Source organism: Esox lucius, chromosome 3 (assembly GCF_011004845.1).
Source record: "Esox lucius isolate fEsoLuc1 chromosome 3, fEsoLuc1.pri, whole genome shotgun sequence".
Classification (NCBI taxonomy): domain Eukaryota; kingdom Metazoa; phylum Chordata; class Actinopteri; order Esociformes; family Esocidae; genus Esox; species Esox lucius.
Genome location: NC_047571.1, coordinates 6,809,554 through 6,824,680, shown reverse-complemented (window position 1 = coordinate 6,824,680; position 15,127 = coordinate 6,809,554). Strand labels below are relative to the sequence as shown.

The 15,127-nt window shown below is 42.4% G+C and overlaps 1 protein-coding gene across 15 annotated transcripts in view; it reads left to right on the top strand.

Annotated features, from left to right (window-relative positions):
- The window catches only part of LOC105017907 (disco-interacting protein 2 homolog C), a 170,203-nt gene extending 155,730 nt beyond the window's left edge, over positions 1 to 14,473 (top strand). For all 15 annotated transcript variants that reach the window (XM_020045422.3, XM_020045428.3, XM_020045425.3 and 12 more), the window contains 6 exons: positions 2,047 to 2,108; positions 3,895 to 3,952; positions 4,514 to 4,588; positions 9,243 to 9,417; positions 9,723 to 9,846; positions 13,206 to 14,473. In XM_020045422.3, coding sequence (XP_019900981.1) covers positions 2,047 to 2,108; positions 3,895 to 3,952; positions 4,514 to 4,588; positions 9,243 to 9,417; positions 9,723 to 9,846; positions 13,206 to 13,458 — 747 coding nt within the window. In that variant the 3' untranslated portion in view covers positions 13,459 to 14,473. The remainder of the gene's footprint in view (positions 1 to 2,046; positions 2,109 to 3,894; positions 3,953 to 4,513; positions 4,589 to 9,242; positions 9,418 to 9,722; positions 9,847 to 13,205) is intronic.
- The last annotated feature ends 654 nt before the right edge of the window (positions 14,474 to 15,127 follow it).

Below are 15,127 nucleotides of genomic sequence, written 5' to 3'. Positions count from 1 at the left end.
CTGTTTAAAGGCGCCATCTGACACTGCTTTTAGTAATGCTCTTCACTCACAAGATCAGGTGTTTATTATATAAAAACCCTGCTATTCAGAATAATTGACCTTTGCTGGGACATCTGGTCGAGTGTGGTCACATCAGTGACGGCTCAGATTGCCTTAGAGAGCTTCACGGCTCATTTAGACACACACAAATCTTTTTTCTAAGAGCTGGGAATATATTGAGAGTTACTGGCACTGTGTGTTACATGACTTTCCCACATGTTTTAGTTAACTTGAACTATTATGTAATGCAAATCATGCAGTAGTTCACAAAAAGCACCTTCAGATCTGTGCTGCCCGGCGTTCTAGACTGGTACCACATCTTTAGGATCCTGCTATAAATATGGAGTGTCCTGTAATATGGTGCCACGTGGTTTGGTTCCCTTGTGTTGGGCTGTGACAGTATCTAGAACGCTAAACTCTATGGCTGGGCTGAGTGGACATCTAGCATGTGTATCTCTATGGACGGCCAAAATCTAGAATGTGCAGCTCGATGGCTGAGTTGAATATCTAGCATGTGTAACTCTATGATTGCACTGAGTCAGTATCTAGCATGTGTAGCTCTACAGCAGGGCTCCCATTAGAGGCAGTAACTAGCATGTGTAACTCTTTAGCTGAAATGCATTGCTTTAGGGCTGGACTGGGTCAGTATCTAGCATGTCTAGCTCTATGTTTGGGAGTCTGTCTATGGTTGCCGGCTACCCCCAACAGTTGCAGATGTTCATATCTTTTACACAAGGAATCTGGGTCTAACCAACTCCCAAACAACTTTTACATCTGAGCAAAACATCTAATAGCACGTTGCAATAATGGTTGGGCCACACAAGTCTTCATATGCTTTGATACCCTGATTAGTTAGAGATGATTAAATCACTGATTCATTCATCCCTCATTTTGTCGTCACCAAAACAACTTCAGTGGATGTTTTCTAAGACTGCTTTTATGTAGCAAACGGTTGAGCAGCGAAGTAATTAAGTTTGAGTCGTCAAGTAATGTCTACTATGTTGAGTGGAGTCAGTCTAGCTTGTTTAGCTTTTTGGATGCCCTGAGTCAGAATCTAGCATGTGTAGCTCTCACACTCTCGGTGGGTGCTGCTCTTCTGCTTCCTGTGCTAAAGCCTTAGCTACACTATGGATAGCTAGTGTAGCTGAATGACATTATACTGCCATCTGTCTTGAGAGGGAATTGGACGGGGATAGTTCTGGACCAGAGATAGGATGGGGAGAGCCAGGAGAGGTATCAAGCACTCTTCTTCGTTTGCACTTTTCTTATTGTTCTTCCAGTGGGTTTTCTGGTTGTTCACAAACCTATTAGCTATACTGTTACTATCACACAAATACTACTTTACAAGTCGCTGTCTATTATTGCTGAAATTCGAGCCCCTGTAATGGATGTTGGGTTATCGGAGGCTTTTTTCATTTGTTTTCTGGACCGTCAGGCCTCTACTGAACAATCAGGTTTGAAAGCATTCTGGGGTCTAGTGACAGTGATAAATACAGACTAAGTATTCTCATGTATTTGAGGTGACACTGAGACATTACACATCGTCATCATGTCCACCTTCCTCCATTTTCTTCCTTCTTCCATCTGCCTTTTATTCCCATTTCCTTCTTCAGTGAAAATCACATTACTCTCCCTCTTAAAAAAATACAATATGTTTTTTTTTTAATGGTTTGTGGCTTCTTTTTTGTGGCCTTCTGTTTGCATGATGGGGATCAGACTGGATGTGATCTCTGACCGTTTTGTGGTGCACCTTCATGTGGGTACTTCTGTCTATTACTTGACTGTGTCCTGTTCTTTGGTTTTGCTTTTGACAGTATGATTTGTATAACAGTGTTTTCATCATATTGTTTTTCATTCGCACCAGGTGCAAACTGTAGGCTTTCCTTTGCGCCCTAACACGCTAGTGCTAGTAGCATCTAGACCTAATATATTACAACTGTCATGATGGTTATGTAGTGTAACAGAGATCCAAGCTCGGACTAACGTTGTCACTCTGTCCTTCCACAGGGTACTTCTGGGCCGGACCCAACCACTGTATATGTTGATATGAGGGCACTGAGGCACGACAGGTAAGAATCAAATCAATCAGTCAAATGTATTTATAAAGCAATTTTTAAATCAGCAGTTGTCACAAAGTACTTATACAAAATACCCGGCCTTTAAACCCCAAGAAGCAAATGACAATAGTGTTGAATTTCAGTGGCTAGGAAAAACTCCCTAAGAAGGCCAAAATTTAGGAAGAAACCTAGAGAGGAACCAGGCTCAGAGGGGTGACCAGTCCTCTTCTGGCTGTGCCGGGTGAACATATTAAGAGTGTCCTCCTAAGTTTAAAATGGCAGGTGACAGGGAAAATTTAGAAAATGTTTTCCTTAGATCTACAAGAACTTATAGTGGAGGAGAACTGACCCTACTCCCCCAGTACAGTAATATAGCAGCTGAAGACCTTTGTGCTGAGACAGGGGGGTCCAGTGACACAGTGGCCCTATCCGGGGGTGGCCCTGGACAGTGCCCAACAGGCAGGAATCAATCCACCCACATTGCCAAGCATCAACCAAAGGGACACCCACCAACCGCAACCACCCTGAATGAAGGCCGAGTATTGCCAGCAGAGTTCAGCCCAATTGCACAAGTGCGCAACAGAGCGACAACAACAAGCCAGTGACTCCGCCCCCGAATGGCATTGGAGGGAGGGCATCCCAGTGGCGATGAGAGCCCACCTGGCAAGACAGCATAGGTGGACAGTATCAAGCCTTTCTGGTCACCTTCACACCCCTGGGCCAGACTACACTTAATCATAGACCGTGCTGTCTACTAGATGAGTCTAGTAGACACTTGAAAGAACACGTCTGCTTTCCAGCTGGACCTCGTACTTTAAAAATGTGTTCAAGTATTTAATATATTTGAATCAGTAATTGTTAGATTTATCTACATGTAATCTAGAAAGTAAGCTGCAAATTTGTTGTAGCATATAATTTGTTTGGCCCTGTATGATTCATACTGTAGAAGCACCTCGACATCACAGTTATGCCATCAATGTCACCATTGTTGCTCACAAACTAAACGAATATGTTACACTACACTTGGCATGACATTGAAGACCCATTACCTCGGCAGTGCCCGTTTACTGTGGATTCATCTGCATAAAAGCCAGACACATTCCTTGACATGCAAAAATAATTCAGTCTAGTATAACTGGCAAAGGAGGCTCCAGCTATGTTTCCAGATTATGATTTCAAGATCAGGAGGTCTTAAGTCCTCAGGACTGAATGTCCCTCTCTGTCAACAGTTGACAGCCGACAGCTGCTCTGGACAGTCTGTGTCCAAAATGGCAATTATGGCTTTAGTCGATAATACTGCACTATATAAGAAATAATACATGATACATAGTTTACTATGTCAGGCCGGGAAATAGGAAGTAAACTGTACATCAGGCAACTTGGTTCACAAATCCAGCTGCTGCTGTTAACATCCACACAGTTGGATTATACAGTGGCCAGCCCCTCTGGTCTCTACCAGGGTCCATTTCCCTGTCATGGTGTTTATGGTTCATTATAATTTGGCTCAAACAGCTGGTATAAGCTGCTGCGTTGGTAGAACATGTGGTTGTTTGCTCTCCGGTGTTCCAACCCTGTTCATTGAGATGTACCCTACTGTAGCTTTTTACTACAACCACATTCCTGGAAAGGTTCGGTCCTTTATGTTTAAGGTCTAACAGTGTTCCTGGAGAGAGACCCTCCTGTAGGTTTTATCTATTGCCCTATTCCTTTGTAACAGTATAGTGAAGGCTTAAATGAGAAGGGCTAGCCAGGTATACTGATACAACAGTACAATAACTCCTCCCTCCTTTATTCGTAGGGTTCGTCTGGTAGAAAGAGGGTCTCCACACAGCTTACCCCTGATGGAGTCCGGAAAAGTGAGTTCCTACCTGACTGCTGAAACCTATGAACCAACGAACGAAGCAACAAACTACTGATTCACAGAGTTGTCATTGACATGGACTTATTGTAACCCTGACATTTTATCAGCAAGACTAAAACTGTGTGTCAGGGCTGTGCTGTGATTTGTCTAGTCGTGCAGTTCGTCTCCACGGTAACCCATCCATATAATTGAAGTCTAGGTGTGGCCCTGGCAGAGCTCTGCTCTGTTTCACTGGGACTCACCAAGAGATTGTGATCAGTCCGTTACACAATAATAAGGCTTTTATTTCTCTCAACATAAAATACGTTTTTTTACCGTGTCCCAAATGGCACCTGGTTCCCTTTATAGTGCACTACACTGCCGGTCAATAAGTAGTACACTGCATAGGGGGCTATTTTGGACATGTCCACAGTCTGGGAGTGAGATGGAGAGAGCGGGCCACTTAACTCTGCTCCAGCCAGTAAATCAGTTACATAAATGGCCTCTCTGTGGAGAGAGAAGGGGGGGGTGAGTGGAGAGATAAAAGCACTTATCGTCTCATTCTTAATGCCGTCAGATTCTACCTGGGGTTCGGATTATCATCGCCAACCCGGAGACCAAAGGGCCGCTGGGAGACTCGCATCTTGGAGAGGTCTGTTCATCACATTTCCATTTGATTTGTTTCACAGTCGTCCTTACCCCAGTCTACTTACAATTAGTAGTACATGCCTTTTGGATTAAGTGCCTTGATCACATTTACAGGTTTCCTACCACAGGGTCTGGGATTCACCTTTGGGTTATTTAGCCAGCGTTTAAAATGTTAGGCTGCCGTTGTTTTATCGCTTGGCTTCCTGCCACCAACTATAGTTTAGAAATTTTCTCACAGACTTAATATCAACAACACCTTCTCTATCATTCTCTATAACAGTGTCTCTGTCGTTCTCTATAACAGTGTCTCTGTCGTTCTCTATAACAGTGTCTCTGTCGTTCTCTATAACAGTATCTCTGTCATTCTCTATCACAGTGTCTCTGTCGTTCTCTATAACAGTGTCTCTGTCGTTCTCTATAACAGTATCTCTGTCATTCTCTATCACAGTGTCTCTGTCGTTCTTTATAAGTGTCTCTGTCATTCTCTATCACAGTTTCTCTGTCATTCCCTATCGCAGTGTCTCTGTCATTCCCTATCGCAGTGTCTCTGTCATTCTCTATCACAGTGTCTCTGTCATTCTCTATCACAGTGTCTCTGTCATTCTCTATCACAGTGTCTCTGTCATTCTCTATCGCAGTGTCTCTGTCATTCTCTATCGCAGTGTCTCTGTCATTCTCTATCGCAGTGTCTCTGTCATTCTCTATCGCAGTGTCTCTGTCATTCTCTATCACAGTGTCTCTGTCATTCTCTATCACAGTGTCTCTGTCATTCTCTATCACAGTGTCTCTGTCATTCTCTATCACAGTGTCTCTGTCATTCTCTATCGCAGTGTCTCTGTCATTTTCCGTAAGTGTCTGTGTCATTCTCTATCACAAATGTCTTTGTCAGTCTTGACAATAGTGTCTCTATCATTCTTTACAATAGTGCCTCTGTCATTCTTTACAATAGTGCCTCTGTCATTCTTTACAATAGTGCCTCTGTCATTCTTTACAATAGTGCCTCTGTCATTATCTAATAGTGTCTCTTTCTGTGTAATAGTGTCTGTTTCTTTTTCTGTAATAGTGTCTCTGTCATTCTCTAATAGTATTTCTGTCGTTCTCTATAACAGTATCTCTGTCATTCTCTATCACAGTGTCTCTGTCGTTCTTTATAAGTGTCTCTGTCATTCTCTATAACAGTGTCTCTGTCGTTCTCTATAACAGTGTCTCTGTCGTTCTCTATAACAGTGTCTCTGTCGTTCTCTATAACAGTGTCTCTGTCGTTCTCTATAACAGTGTCTCTGTCATTCTCTATAACAGTATCTCTGTCATTCTCTATCACAGTGTCTCTGTCGTTCTTTATAAGTGTCTCTGTCATTCTCTATAACAGTATCTATGTCATTCTCTATAACAGTATCTATGTCATTCTCTATAACAGTATCTATGTCATTCTCTATAACAGTATCTCTGTCATTCTCTATAACAGTATCTCTGTCATTCTCTATAACAGTATCTCTGTCATTCTCTATAACAGTATCTCTGTCATTCTCTATAACAGTTTCTCTGTCATTCCCTATCGCAGTGTCTCTGTCATTCTCTATCGCAGTTTCTCTGTCATTCTCTATCACAGTGTCTCTGTCATTCTCTATCGCAGTGTCTCTGTCATTCTCTATCACAGTGTCTCTGTCATTCTCTATCACAGTGTCTCTGTCATTCTCTATCGCAGTGTCTCTGTCATTTTCCGTAAGTGTCTGTGTCATTCTCTATCACAAATGTCTTTGTCAGTCTTGACAATAGTGTCTCTATCATTCTTTACAATAGTGCCTCTGTCATTCTTTACAATAGTGCCTCTGTCATTCTTTACAATAGTGCCTCTGTCATTCTTTACAATAGTGCCTCTGTCATTATCTAATAGTGTCTCTTTCTGTGTAATAGTGTCTGTTTCTTTTTCTGTAATAGTGTCTCTGTCATTCTCTAATAGTATTTCTGTCGTTCTCTATAACAGTATCTCTGTCATTCTCTATCACAGTGTCTCTGTCGTTCTTTATAAGTGTCTCTGTCATTCTCTATAACAGTGTCTCTGTCGTTCTCTATAACAGTGTCTCTGTCGTTCTCTATAACAGTGTCTCTGTCGTTCTCTATAACAGTGTCTCTGTCGTTCTCTATAACAGTGTCTCTGTCATTCTCTATAACAGTATCTCTGTCATTCTCTATCACAGTGTCTCTGTCGTTCTTTATAAGTGTCTCTGTCATTCTCTATAACAGTATCTCTGTCATTCTCTATCACAGTGTCTCTGTCGTTCTTTATAAGTGTCTCTGTCATTCTCTATCACAGTATCTCTGTCATTCTCTATCACAGTGTCTCTGTCATTCTTTATAAGTGTCTCTGTCATTCTCTATAACAGTATCTATGTCATTCTCTATAACAGTATCTATGTCATTCTCTATAACAGTATCTCTGTCATTCTCTATAACAGTATCTCTGTCATTCTCTATAACAGTATCTCTGTCATTCTCTATAACAGTATCTCTGTCATTCTCTATAACAGTATCTCTGTCATTCTCTATAACAGTGTCTCTGTCGTTCTCTATAACAGTATCTCTGTCATTCTCTATCACAGTATCTCTGTCATTCTCTATCACAGTTTCTCTGTCATTCTCTATCGCAGTGTCTCTGTCATTCTCTATCGCAGTGTCTCTGTCATTCTCTATCACAGTGTCTCTGTCATTCTCTATCACAGTGTCTCTGTCATTCTCTATCGCAGTGTCTCTGTCATTTTCCGTAAGTGTCTGTGTCATTCTCTATCACAAATGTCTTTGACAGTCTTGACAATAGTGTCTCTATCATTCTTTACAATAGTGCCTCTGTCATTCTTTACAATAGTGCCTCTGTCATTCTTTACAATAGTGCCTCTGTCATTCTTTACAATAGTGCCTCTGTCATTATCTAATAGTGTCTCTTTCTGTGTAATAGTGTCTGTTTCTTTTTCTGTAATAGTGTCTCTGTCATTCTGTAATAGTATTTCTGTTGTTCTCTATAACAGTATCTCTGTCATTCTCTATCACAGTGTCTCTGTCGTTCTTTATAAGTGTCTCTGTCATTCTCTATAACAGTGTCTCTGTCGTTCTCTATAACAGTGTCTCTGTCGTTCTCTATAACAGTGTCTCTGTCGTTCTCTATAACAGTGTCTCTGACGTTCTCTATAACAGTGTCTCTGACGTTCTCTATAACAGTGTCTCTGACGTTCTCTATAACAGTGTCTCTGTCGTTCTCTATAACAGTGTCTCTGTCATTCTCTATAACAGTATCTCTGTCATTCTCTATCACAGTGTCTCTGTCGTTCTTTATAAGTGTCTCTGTCATTCTCTATAACAGTATCTCTGTCATTCTCTATCACAGTATCTCTGTCATTCTCTATAACAGTATCTCTGTCATTCTCTATCACAGTGTCTCTGTCATTCTCTATCACAGTGTCTCTGTCATTCTCTATCACAGTTTCTCTGTCATTCTCTATAACAGTATCTCTGTCATTCTCTATCACAGTGTCTCTGTCATTCTCTATCACAGTGTCTCTGTCATTCTCTATCACAGTTTCTCTGTCATTCTCTATCACAGTGTCTCTGTCATTCTCTATCACAGTGTCTCTGTCATTCTCTATCACAGTGTCTCTGTCATTCTCTATCGCAGTGTCTCTGTCATTCTCTATCGCAGTGTCTCTGTCATTTTCCGTAAGTGTCTGTGTCATTCTCTATCACAAATGTCTTTGTCAGTCTTGACAATAGTGTCTCTATCATTCTTTACAATAGTGCCTCTGTCATTCTTTACAATAGTGCCTCTGTCATTCTTTACAATAGTGCCTCTGTCATTCTTTACAATAGTGCCTCTGTCATTATCTAATAGTGTCTCTTTCTGTGTAATAGTGTCTGTTTCTTTTTCTGTAATAGTGTCTCTGTCTTTCTCTAATAGTATTTCTGTCTTTCTTTTTAATAGTGTTTCTGTCATTCTCTATACCAGTGTCTCTTTCAATCTCTGTAATCTTGTCTCTGTCATTCTCTACAATAGTGTCTCTCTTTTCCTCTCTAATATTGTCTCTGGTTTTCTTTATTGCAGTCTCTCTGGCATTCTTTATAAAAGGGTTTCTGGTTTTCGTTATTGCAGTCTCTCTGGCATTCTTTATAAAAGGGTTTCTGGTTTTCTCTTTTTAATAGTTTTGTTCTCCATTTGCTTTGGTTTGACTTGCTTTTGGTTTGAATCCTCCAAAAGGATCTAAAATCAAAGCTCAACAAAGACACTTAGATAATTCAAACATTATATTGTTTGAATTAGCACCTATAATCACACCTGGCACCACAAGAGGGCAAGAGGGGGCTTAGCCCCCACAGTTGTATTTTCTGCCCCCACAGTTGGTTTTAAAAACCCCTCTAAAAAAAAAACCAAAAAACAGATTAGCCCCCTCCCCATTTTTAACAGCCCCCTCAGTTACTTCGTCCTGGCGCCGGGCCTGCGTAGAATTGACAGGAACAAGGGTGTATTCATTATCCCCCAAACAAAATGTTGTCAAACAGAAATACTGTTTAGACGTTAATTGGATAGCATAAAAAAAAAACTGAATTAAAACTTCCAAAATAATTTTCAAAGATAATAGTGAATGAATCTAAAAGGCTGAACTGTCCCACAGATCTGGGTCTGCAGTGGACACAATGCCAGCGGCTACTTCACAGTTTATGGTGACGAAGCGCTGCAGTCAGACCACTTTAACTCCCGTCTGAGCTTCGGAGACACGCAGACAATCTGGGCGAGAACTGGCTACCTTGGCTTCCTCAGGAGGACCGAGCTTACCGATGCCAGTGGAGGTAAGATGCCCATTAGCTTGACCATTTGCTTTACTTGTTGAAATGCCATATCAACTCGAAGTGATTTGTAATTTCATGTAGTGCCGGCTCTAGCCTTTTGGGGGCCCTAAGCAAAATTTAATTTGGGACCCCTCTCCCCTATCGGTCGGGGGCTCCCTAAGCGACCGCTTTTATTGCTTATGACTGGAGCCGGCCCTGGTTAAATTGCATTTGTCACGTATGCTGAATACATGTATTTACAAGCTCTACCCTGACAATGGAAAACATTTGTGTGTGTGTGTGTGTGTGCGTGTGCACGTGAGCAGAGAGACATGACGCCCTGTACGTGGTGGGGGCATTGGATGAAGCCATGGAGTTAAGGGGAATGAGGTACCACCCCATTGACATTGAGACCTCTGTCATCAGGACGCACAAAAGCATAACTGAGTGGTAAGTCCTGAAACTTACTCCACTAGAACTGACATTAACTCCACTAGAACTGACATTAACTACAAAACTGAAGTTAAGAAGCCAGGCATGCAATAATTTGTGTCCAAGGTGTGGGATTTATCAAACAGACAGATTTCAGAGAGCACATTTTTAGTGCAGAGAATTATACTGCGTTCCAAGTAATTATGCAAATGTTATTTTACACTGATTTTCCAAAATAGTCGATGCAAATGACAGTCAGTATAGTTTAAGTCATCAACCGTCAGGGTACAAGTTGAATTTCACTGAACAAACCACCCAATGAAAACAGTATTTTTTCCAAAAATAAAAAACTGCACTGTTCCAAATTATCATGCACAGCAAAACATTTTATAGGTTGTAAAGAACTGAAAATGGTAATTTGTTGAACTTGCAGCATTAGGAGGTCATTTTTACTGAAATCAAAAGCTATTTCAATCAAACACATCTTAACAGGGCAAGTTACATGTTAACACAGGACCCCTTCTTTGATATCACCTTCACAATTCTTGCATCCATTGAACTTTGTGGAGAGTTTCTGCTTGAATGTCTTTGCAGGATGTCAGAATAGCCTCCCAGAGCTGCTGTTTTGATGCAAACTGCCTCCCACCCTCATAGATCTATTGCTTGAGGATGCTCCAAAGGTTCTCAATAGGGTTGAGGTCAGGGGAGGATGGGGGCCACACCATGAGTTTCTCTCCTTATATGCCCATTGCAGCCAATGACACAGGGGTATTCTCTGCAGCATGAGGTGCATTGTCATGCATGAAGATGATTTTGCTACGGAAGACACAGTTCTTCTTTTTTTACCATGGAAGAAAGTGGTCAGTCAGAAACTTTATATACTTTGCCGAGGTCATTTTCACACCTTCAGGGACCCTAAAGGGGCCTACCAGCTCTCTCCCTGTGATTCCAGCCCAAAACATGACTCTGTCACCTCCTTGCTGACATCGCAGCCTTAATGGGTCATGGTGGCCATCCACCAACCATCCACTCCATCCATCTGGACCATCCACCAACCATCCACTCCATCCATCTGGACCATCCACCAACCATCCACTCCATCCATCTGGACCATCCACCAACCATCCACTCCATCCATCTGGACCATCCACCAACCATCCACTCCATCCATCTGGACCATCCACCAACCATCCACTCCATCCATCTGGACCATCCACCAACCATCCACTCCATCCATCTGGACCATCCACCAACCATCCACTCCATCCATCTGGACCATCCACCAACCATCCACTCCATCCATCTGGACCATCCACCAACCATCCACTCCATCCATCTGGACCATCCACCAACCATCCACTCCATCCATCTGGACCATCCACCAACCATCCACTCCATCCATCTGGACCATCCACCAACCATCCACTCCATCCATCTGGACCATCCACCAACCATCCACTCCATCCATCTGGACCATCCACCAACCATCCACTCCATCCATCTGGACCATCCACCAACCATCCACTCCATCCATCTGGACCATCCACCAACCATCCACTCCATCCATCTGGACCATCCACCAACCATCCACTCCATCCATCTGGACCATCCACCAACCATCCACTCCATCCATCTGGACCATCCACCAACCATCCACTCCATCCATCTGGACCATCCACCAACCATCCACTCCATCCATCTGGACCATCCACCAACCATCCACTCCATCCATCTGGACCATCCACCAACCATCCACTCCATCCATCTGGACCATCCACCAACCATCCACTCCATCCATCTGGACCATCCACCAACCATCCACTCCATCCATCTGGACCATCCACCAACCATCCACTCCATCCATCTGGACCATCCACCAACCATCCACTCCATCCATCTGGACCATCCACCAACCATCCACTACATCCATCTGGACCATCCACCAACCATCCACTACATCCATCTGGACCATCCACCAACCATCCACTCCATCCATCTGGACCATCCACCAACCATCCACTACATCCATCTGGACCATCCAGAGTTGCACGGCACTCATCAGTAAACAAGACTGTTAGGAAATTAGTCTTTCTGGGCCCGCTGCAACCATTTCTGATTGTGAGCATTGGTTAGGGGTGGCCGAATAGTAGGTTTATGCACAACTGCAAGCCTCTGGGTGATCCTACACCTTGAGGTTCACGGGACCCCAGAGGCACCAGCAGCTTCAAATACCTGTTTGCTGCTTTGTAATGGCAGTTTAGCAGCTACTCTCTTAATCCGATGAATTTGTCTGGCAGTAACCTTGCTCATTGTGCCTTTATCTGCACAAACCCATCTGTGCTCTGAATCAGCCACACATCTCTTTACAGATGATCACGCTTAGGTTTTTGGTGAAATATCTGATGTTTTCATATCTTGTCCAAGGTTTTCCACAATTTGATGCTTTTCTGCAGCAGAGAGATCCTTTTTCTTTCCCATATTGCTTGAAACCTGTGGCCTGCTTAATAATGTGGAACTGACAATTGCCCACCTCCCTTAAGCATGACAGGTGTGTGTTTTTTTTTTTTTTTTTTGTCTTGCCTAGATCGGCAGAACGTCCAGGGCCTGGCCTGTCTGGCCCACTGCTCTTTGAGGAATTGCTCTCCACTCTGTCAATACAAACATTTATGTAATCATAAATAGAAGTCAAATACTTCAAATGATAATTATTTTAGGATGAGATGTTTTTCTAAAAAATGTACACAGCAAAACTAAAATATCAATATAAACTGTTAAGGCTGTGTTTCTCAATCCTGGTCCTAGAATCCCCACAGAGTGCCTCTTGGGTTCTCCGGGACCTGACTCAAATTACAGACTTGATGATAGGTTGATTACGTCAATCAGGTGTATAAGTGTAGGGCAGCATTTGAATCAGGTGTGTGAGTGTAGGGCAGCATTTGAATCAGGTGTGTGAGTGTAGGGCAGCATTTGAATCAGGTGTGTGAGTGTAGGGCAGCATTTGAATCAGGTGTGTGAGTGTAGGGCAGCATTTGAATCAGGTTTGTGAGTGTAGGGCAGCATTTGAATCAGGTTTGTGAGTGTAGGGCAGCATTTGAATCAGGTTTGTGAGTGTAGGGCAGCATTTGAATCAGGTGTGTGAGTGTAGGGCAGCATTTGAATCAGGTGTGTGAGTGCTAGTGCAAAAATTTAAAGATACACCCCTTGGGGTCCCCAGGATCAGGATTGGGAAACACTGTGTTAAGGAGATCAGCTAGAAGCACAATTAACAAAAATGATGAATATTTTGAAATGCCCTTTTAAGTTAGTACTTTGTGTTGTCCTAGAGTAACTATTTACATGCAAAGTACTTAATGTGTGCTGTTTTGATGCTGTTCTAGTGCGGTCTTCACGTGGACCAACCTTTTGGTGGTGGTGGTGGAGCTGGATGGTTCGGAGCAGGAGGCCCTGGACCTGGTGCCACTGGTGACTAACGTAGTTCTGGAGGAACACTACCTGATCGTGGGGGTGGTGGTGGTGGTGGACATCGGGGTCATCCCCATCAACTCCCGAGGGGAGAAACAGAGAATGCACCTACGGGACGGCTTCCTGGCCGACCAGCTGGACCCCATATATGTGGCCTATAACATGTAGCCTGTCAAAGACAAGGCGTTGAACGGATGGATCGTGGTTAATGTATATAATGAACCTCAACAGGTTTTCCGTTCCCTGAGGAAAGCAGGGATAGAGACGGATAACGGGGTTTTGAACCCAGGCGCTCGCTAAGTTTTGTGTGACGTTGTTGCTAGTTCAAATCAAAAGCACCTAGAATTGACAAGAACAAGGGTGCTCTCATTACCCCAAACAACATTTTGTCAAACAGAAATACAATTTAGAAAAAAAAGATTTGCAATAAAAAAATTGTTTGGCAGAATTAAGTCATCCCAGAAGACTGGTTAGTGAAGAATTGGAAAGGAAGGTTCCCCATGTTATGAGATGAGTCCCAATCTAGTCTAGTCTTGCTTTTTCAGTCATGGCTTTTGAAGTGTGTATATATATTTACATGTTACATATTGCTGAAATTGCTTGGTTTTTTTTATCTGCCCTCCTAAAGGTTAGGGTATTTTTTTATAATAATTATGACTGTGGCAAATGGTATTTTATGTTTACCTTTTTTATGATATCAGTCATTACATTTACAGATATGTTTTGATATAGGGCATATCATTGTTGGCCTTGAACTTTACATTATGGGGTACAATATGTTGTTTTATGTTTGTTGGTTACATTTGTTTAGAACAATTGTTTTTAATTTTGTGCTAACATTTTTTTCTGTAACATCCCAACTACAGTGTGATTATTTCAACCACAGCAGGCTTTTACTCAGTTATCATGTTCAATATCTTTATACTTCAACTGAAGGAAAACACTACATTATTTCATATCATGTAAGTATGTACAAAACTAATTTAATTTATTTTGCTCTCTTAAGAAGTATATCAGAGATGACATTCAAGAATGTTTTAATCTTGAATATTTGCTAATTTAAAATCAAAAAACATTGTATTATCTTGAGTGAATACTAGTATCACATCAATTACAGTATCTCACAAAAGTGAGTACACCCCTCACATTATTGTCAATATTTGATATATTTTCCTGTGACAACACTGAAGAAATGACACTTTGCTACAATGTAAAGTAATGAGTGTACAGCTTGTATAACAGTGTAAATTTGCTGTCCCCTCAAAATAACACAACAGACAGCCATTAATGTCTAAACCGCTGGCAACAAAAGTAAGTACACCGCTAAGTGAAAATGTCCAAATTGGGCCCAAAGTGTCACTATTTTGTGTGGCCACCATTATTTGCCAGCACTGCCTTAATAACCCTCTTGGGCATGGAGTTCACCAGAGCTTCACAGGTTGCCACTGGAGTTCTTTTCCACTCCTCCATGATGACATCACAGAGGTGGTGGATGTTAGAGACCTTCCGCTCCTCCACCTTCCGTTTGAGGATGCCCCACAGATGCTCAATAGGGTTTAGGTCTGGAGACGTGCTTGGCCAGTCCATCACCTTTACCCTCAGCTTCTTTAGCAAAGCAGTGGTCGTCTTGGAGGTGTGTTTGGGGTCGTTATCATGTTGGAATACTGCCCCTTGGCCCAGTCTTGGCCCCAGGGAGGGGATCATGCTCTGCTTCAGTATGTCACAGTACATGTTGGCATTCATGGTTCCCTCAACTGTAGCTCCCCAGTGCTGACAGCACTCTTGCAGCCCCAGACCATGACACACCCACCACCATGCTTGACTGTAGGCAAGACAC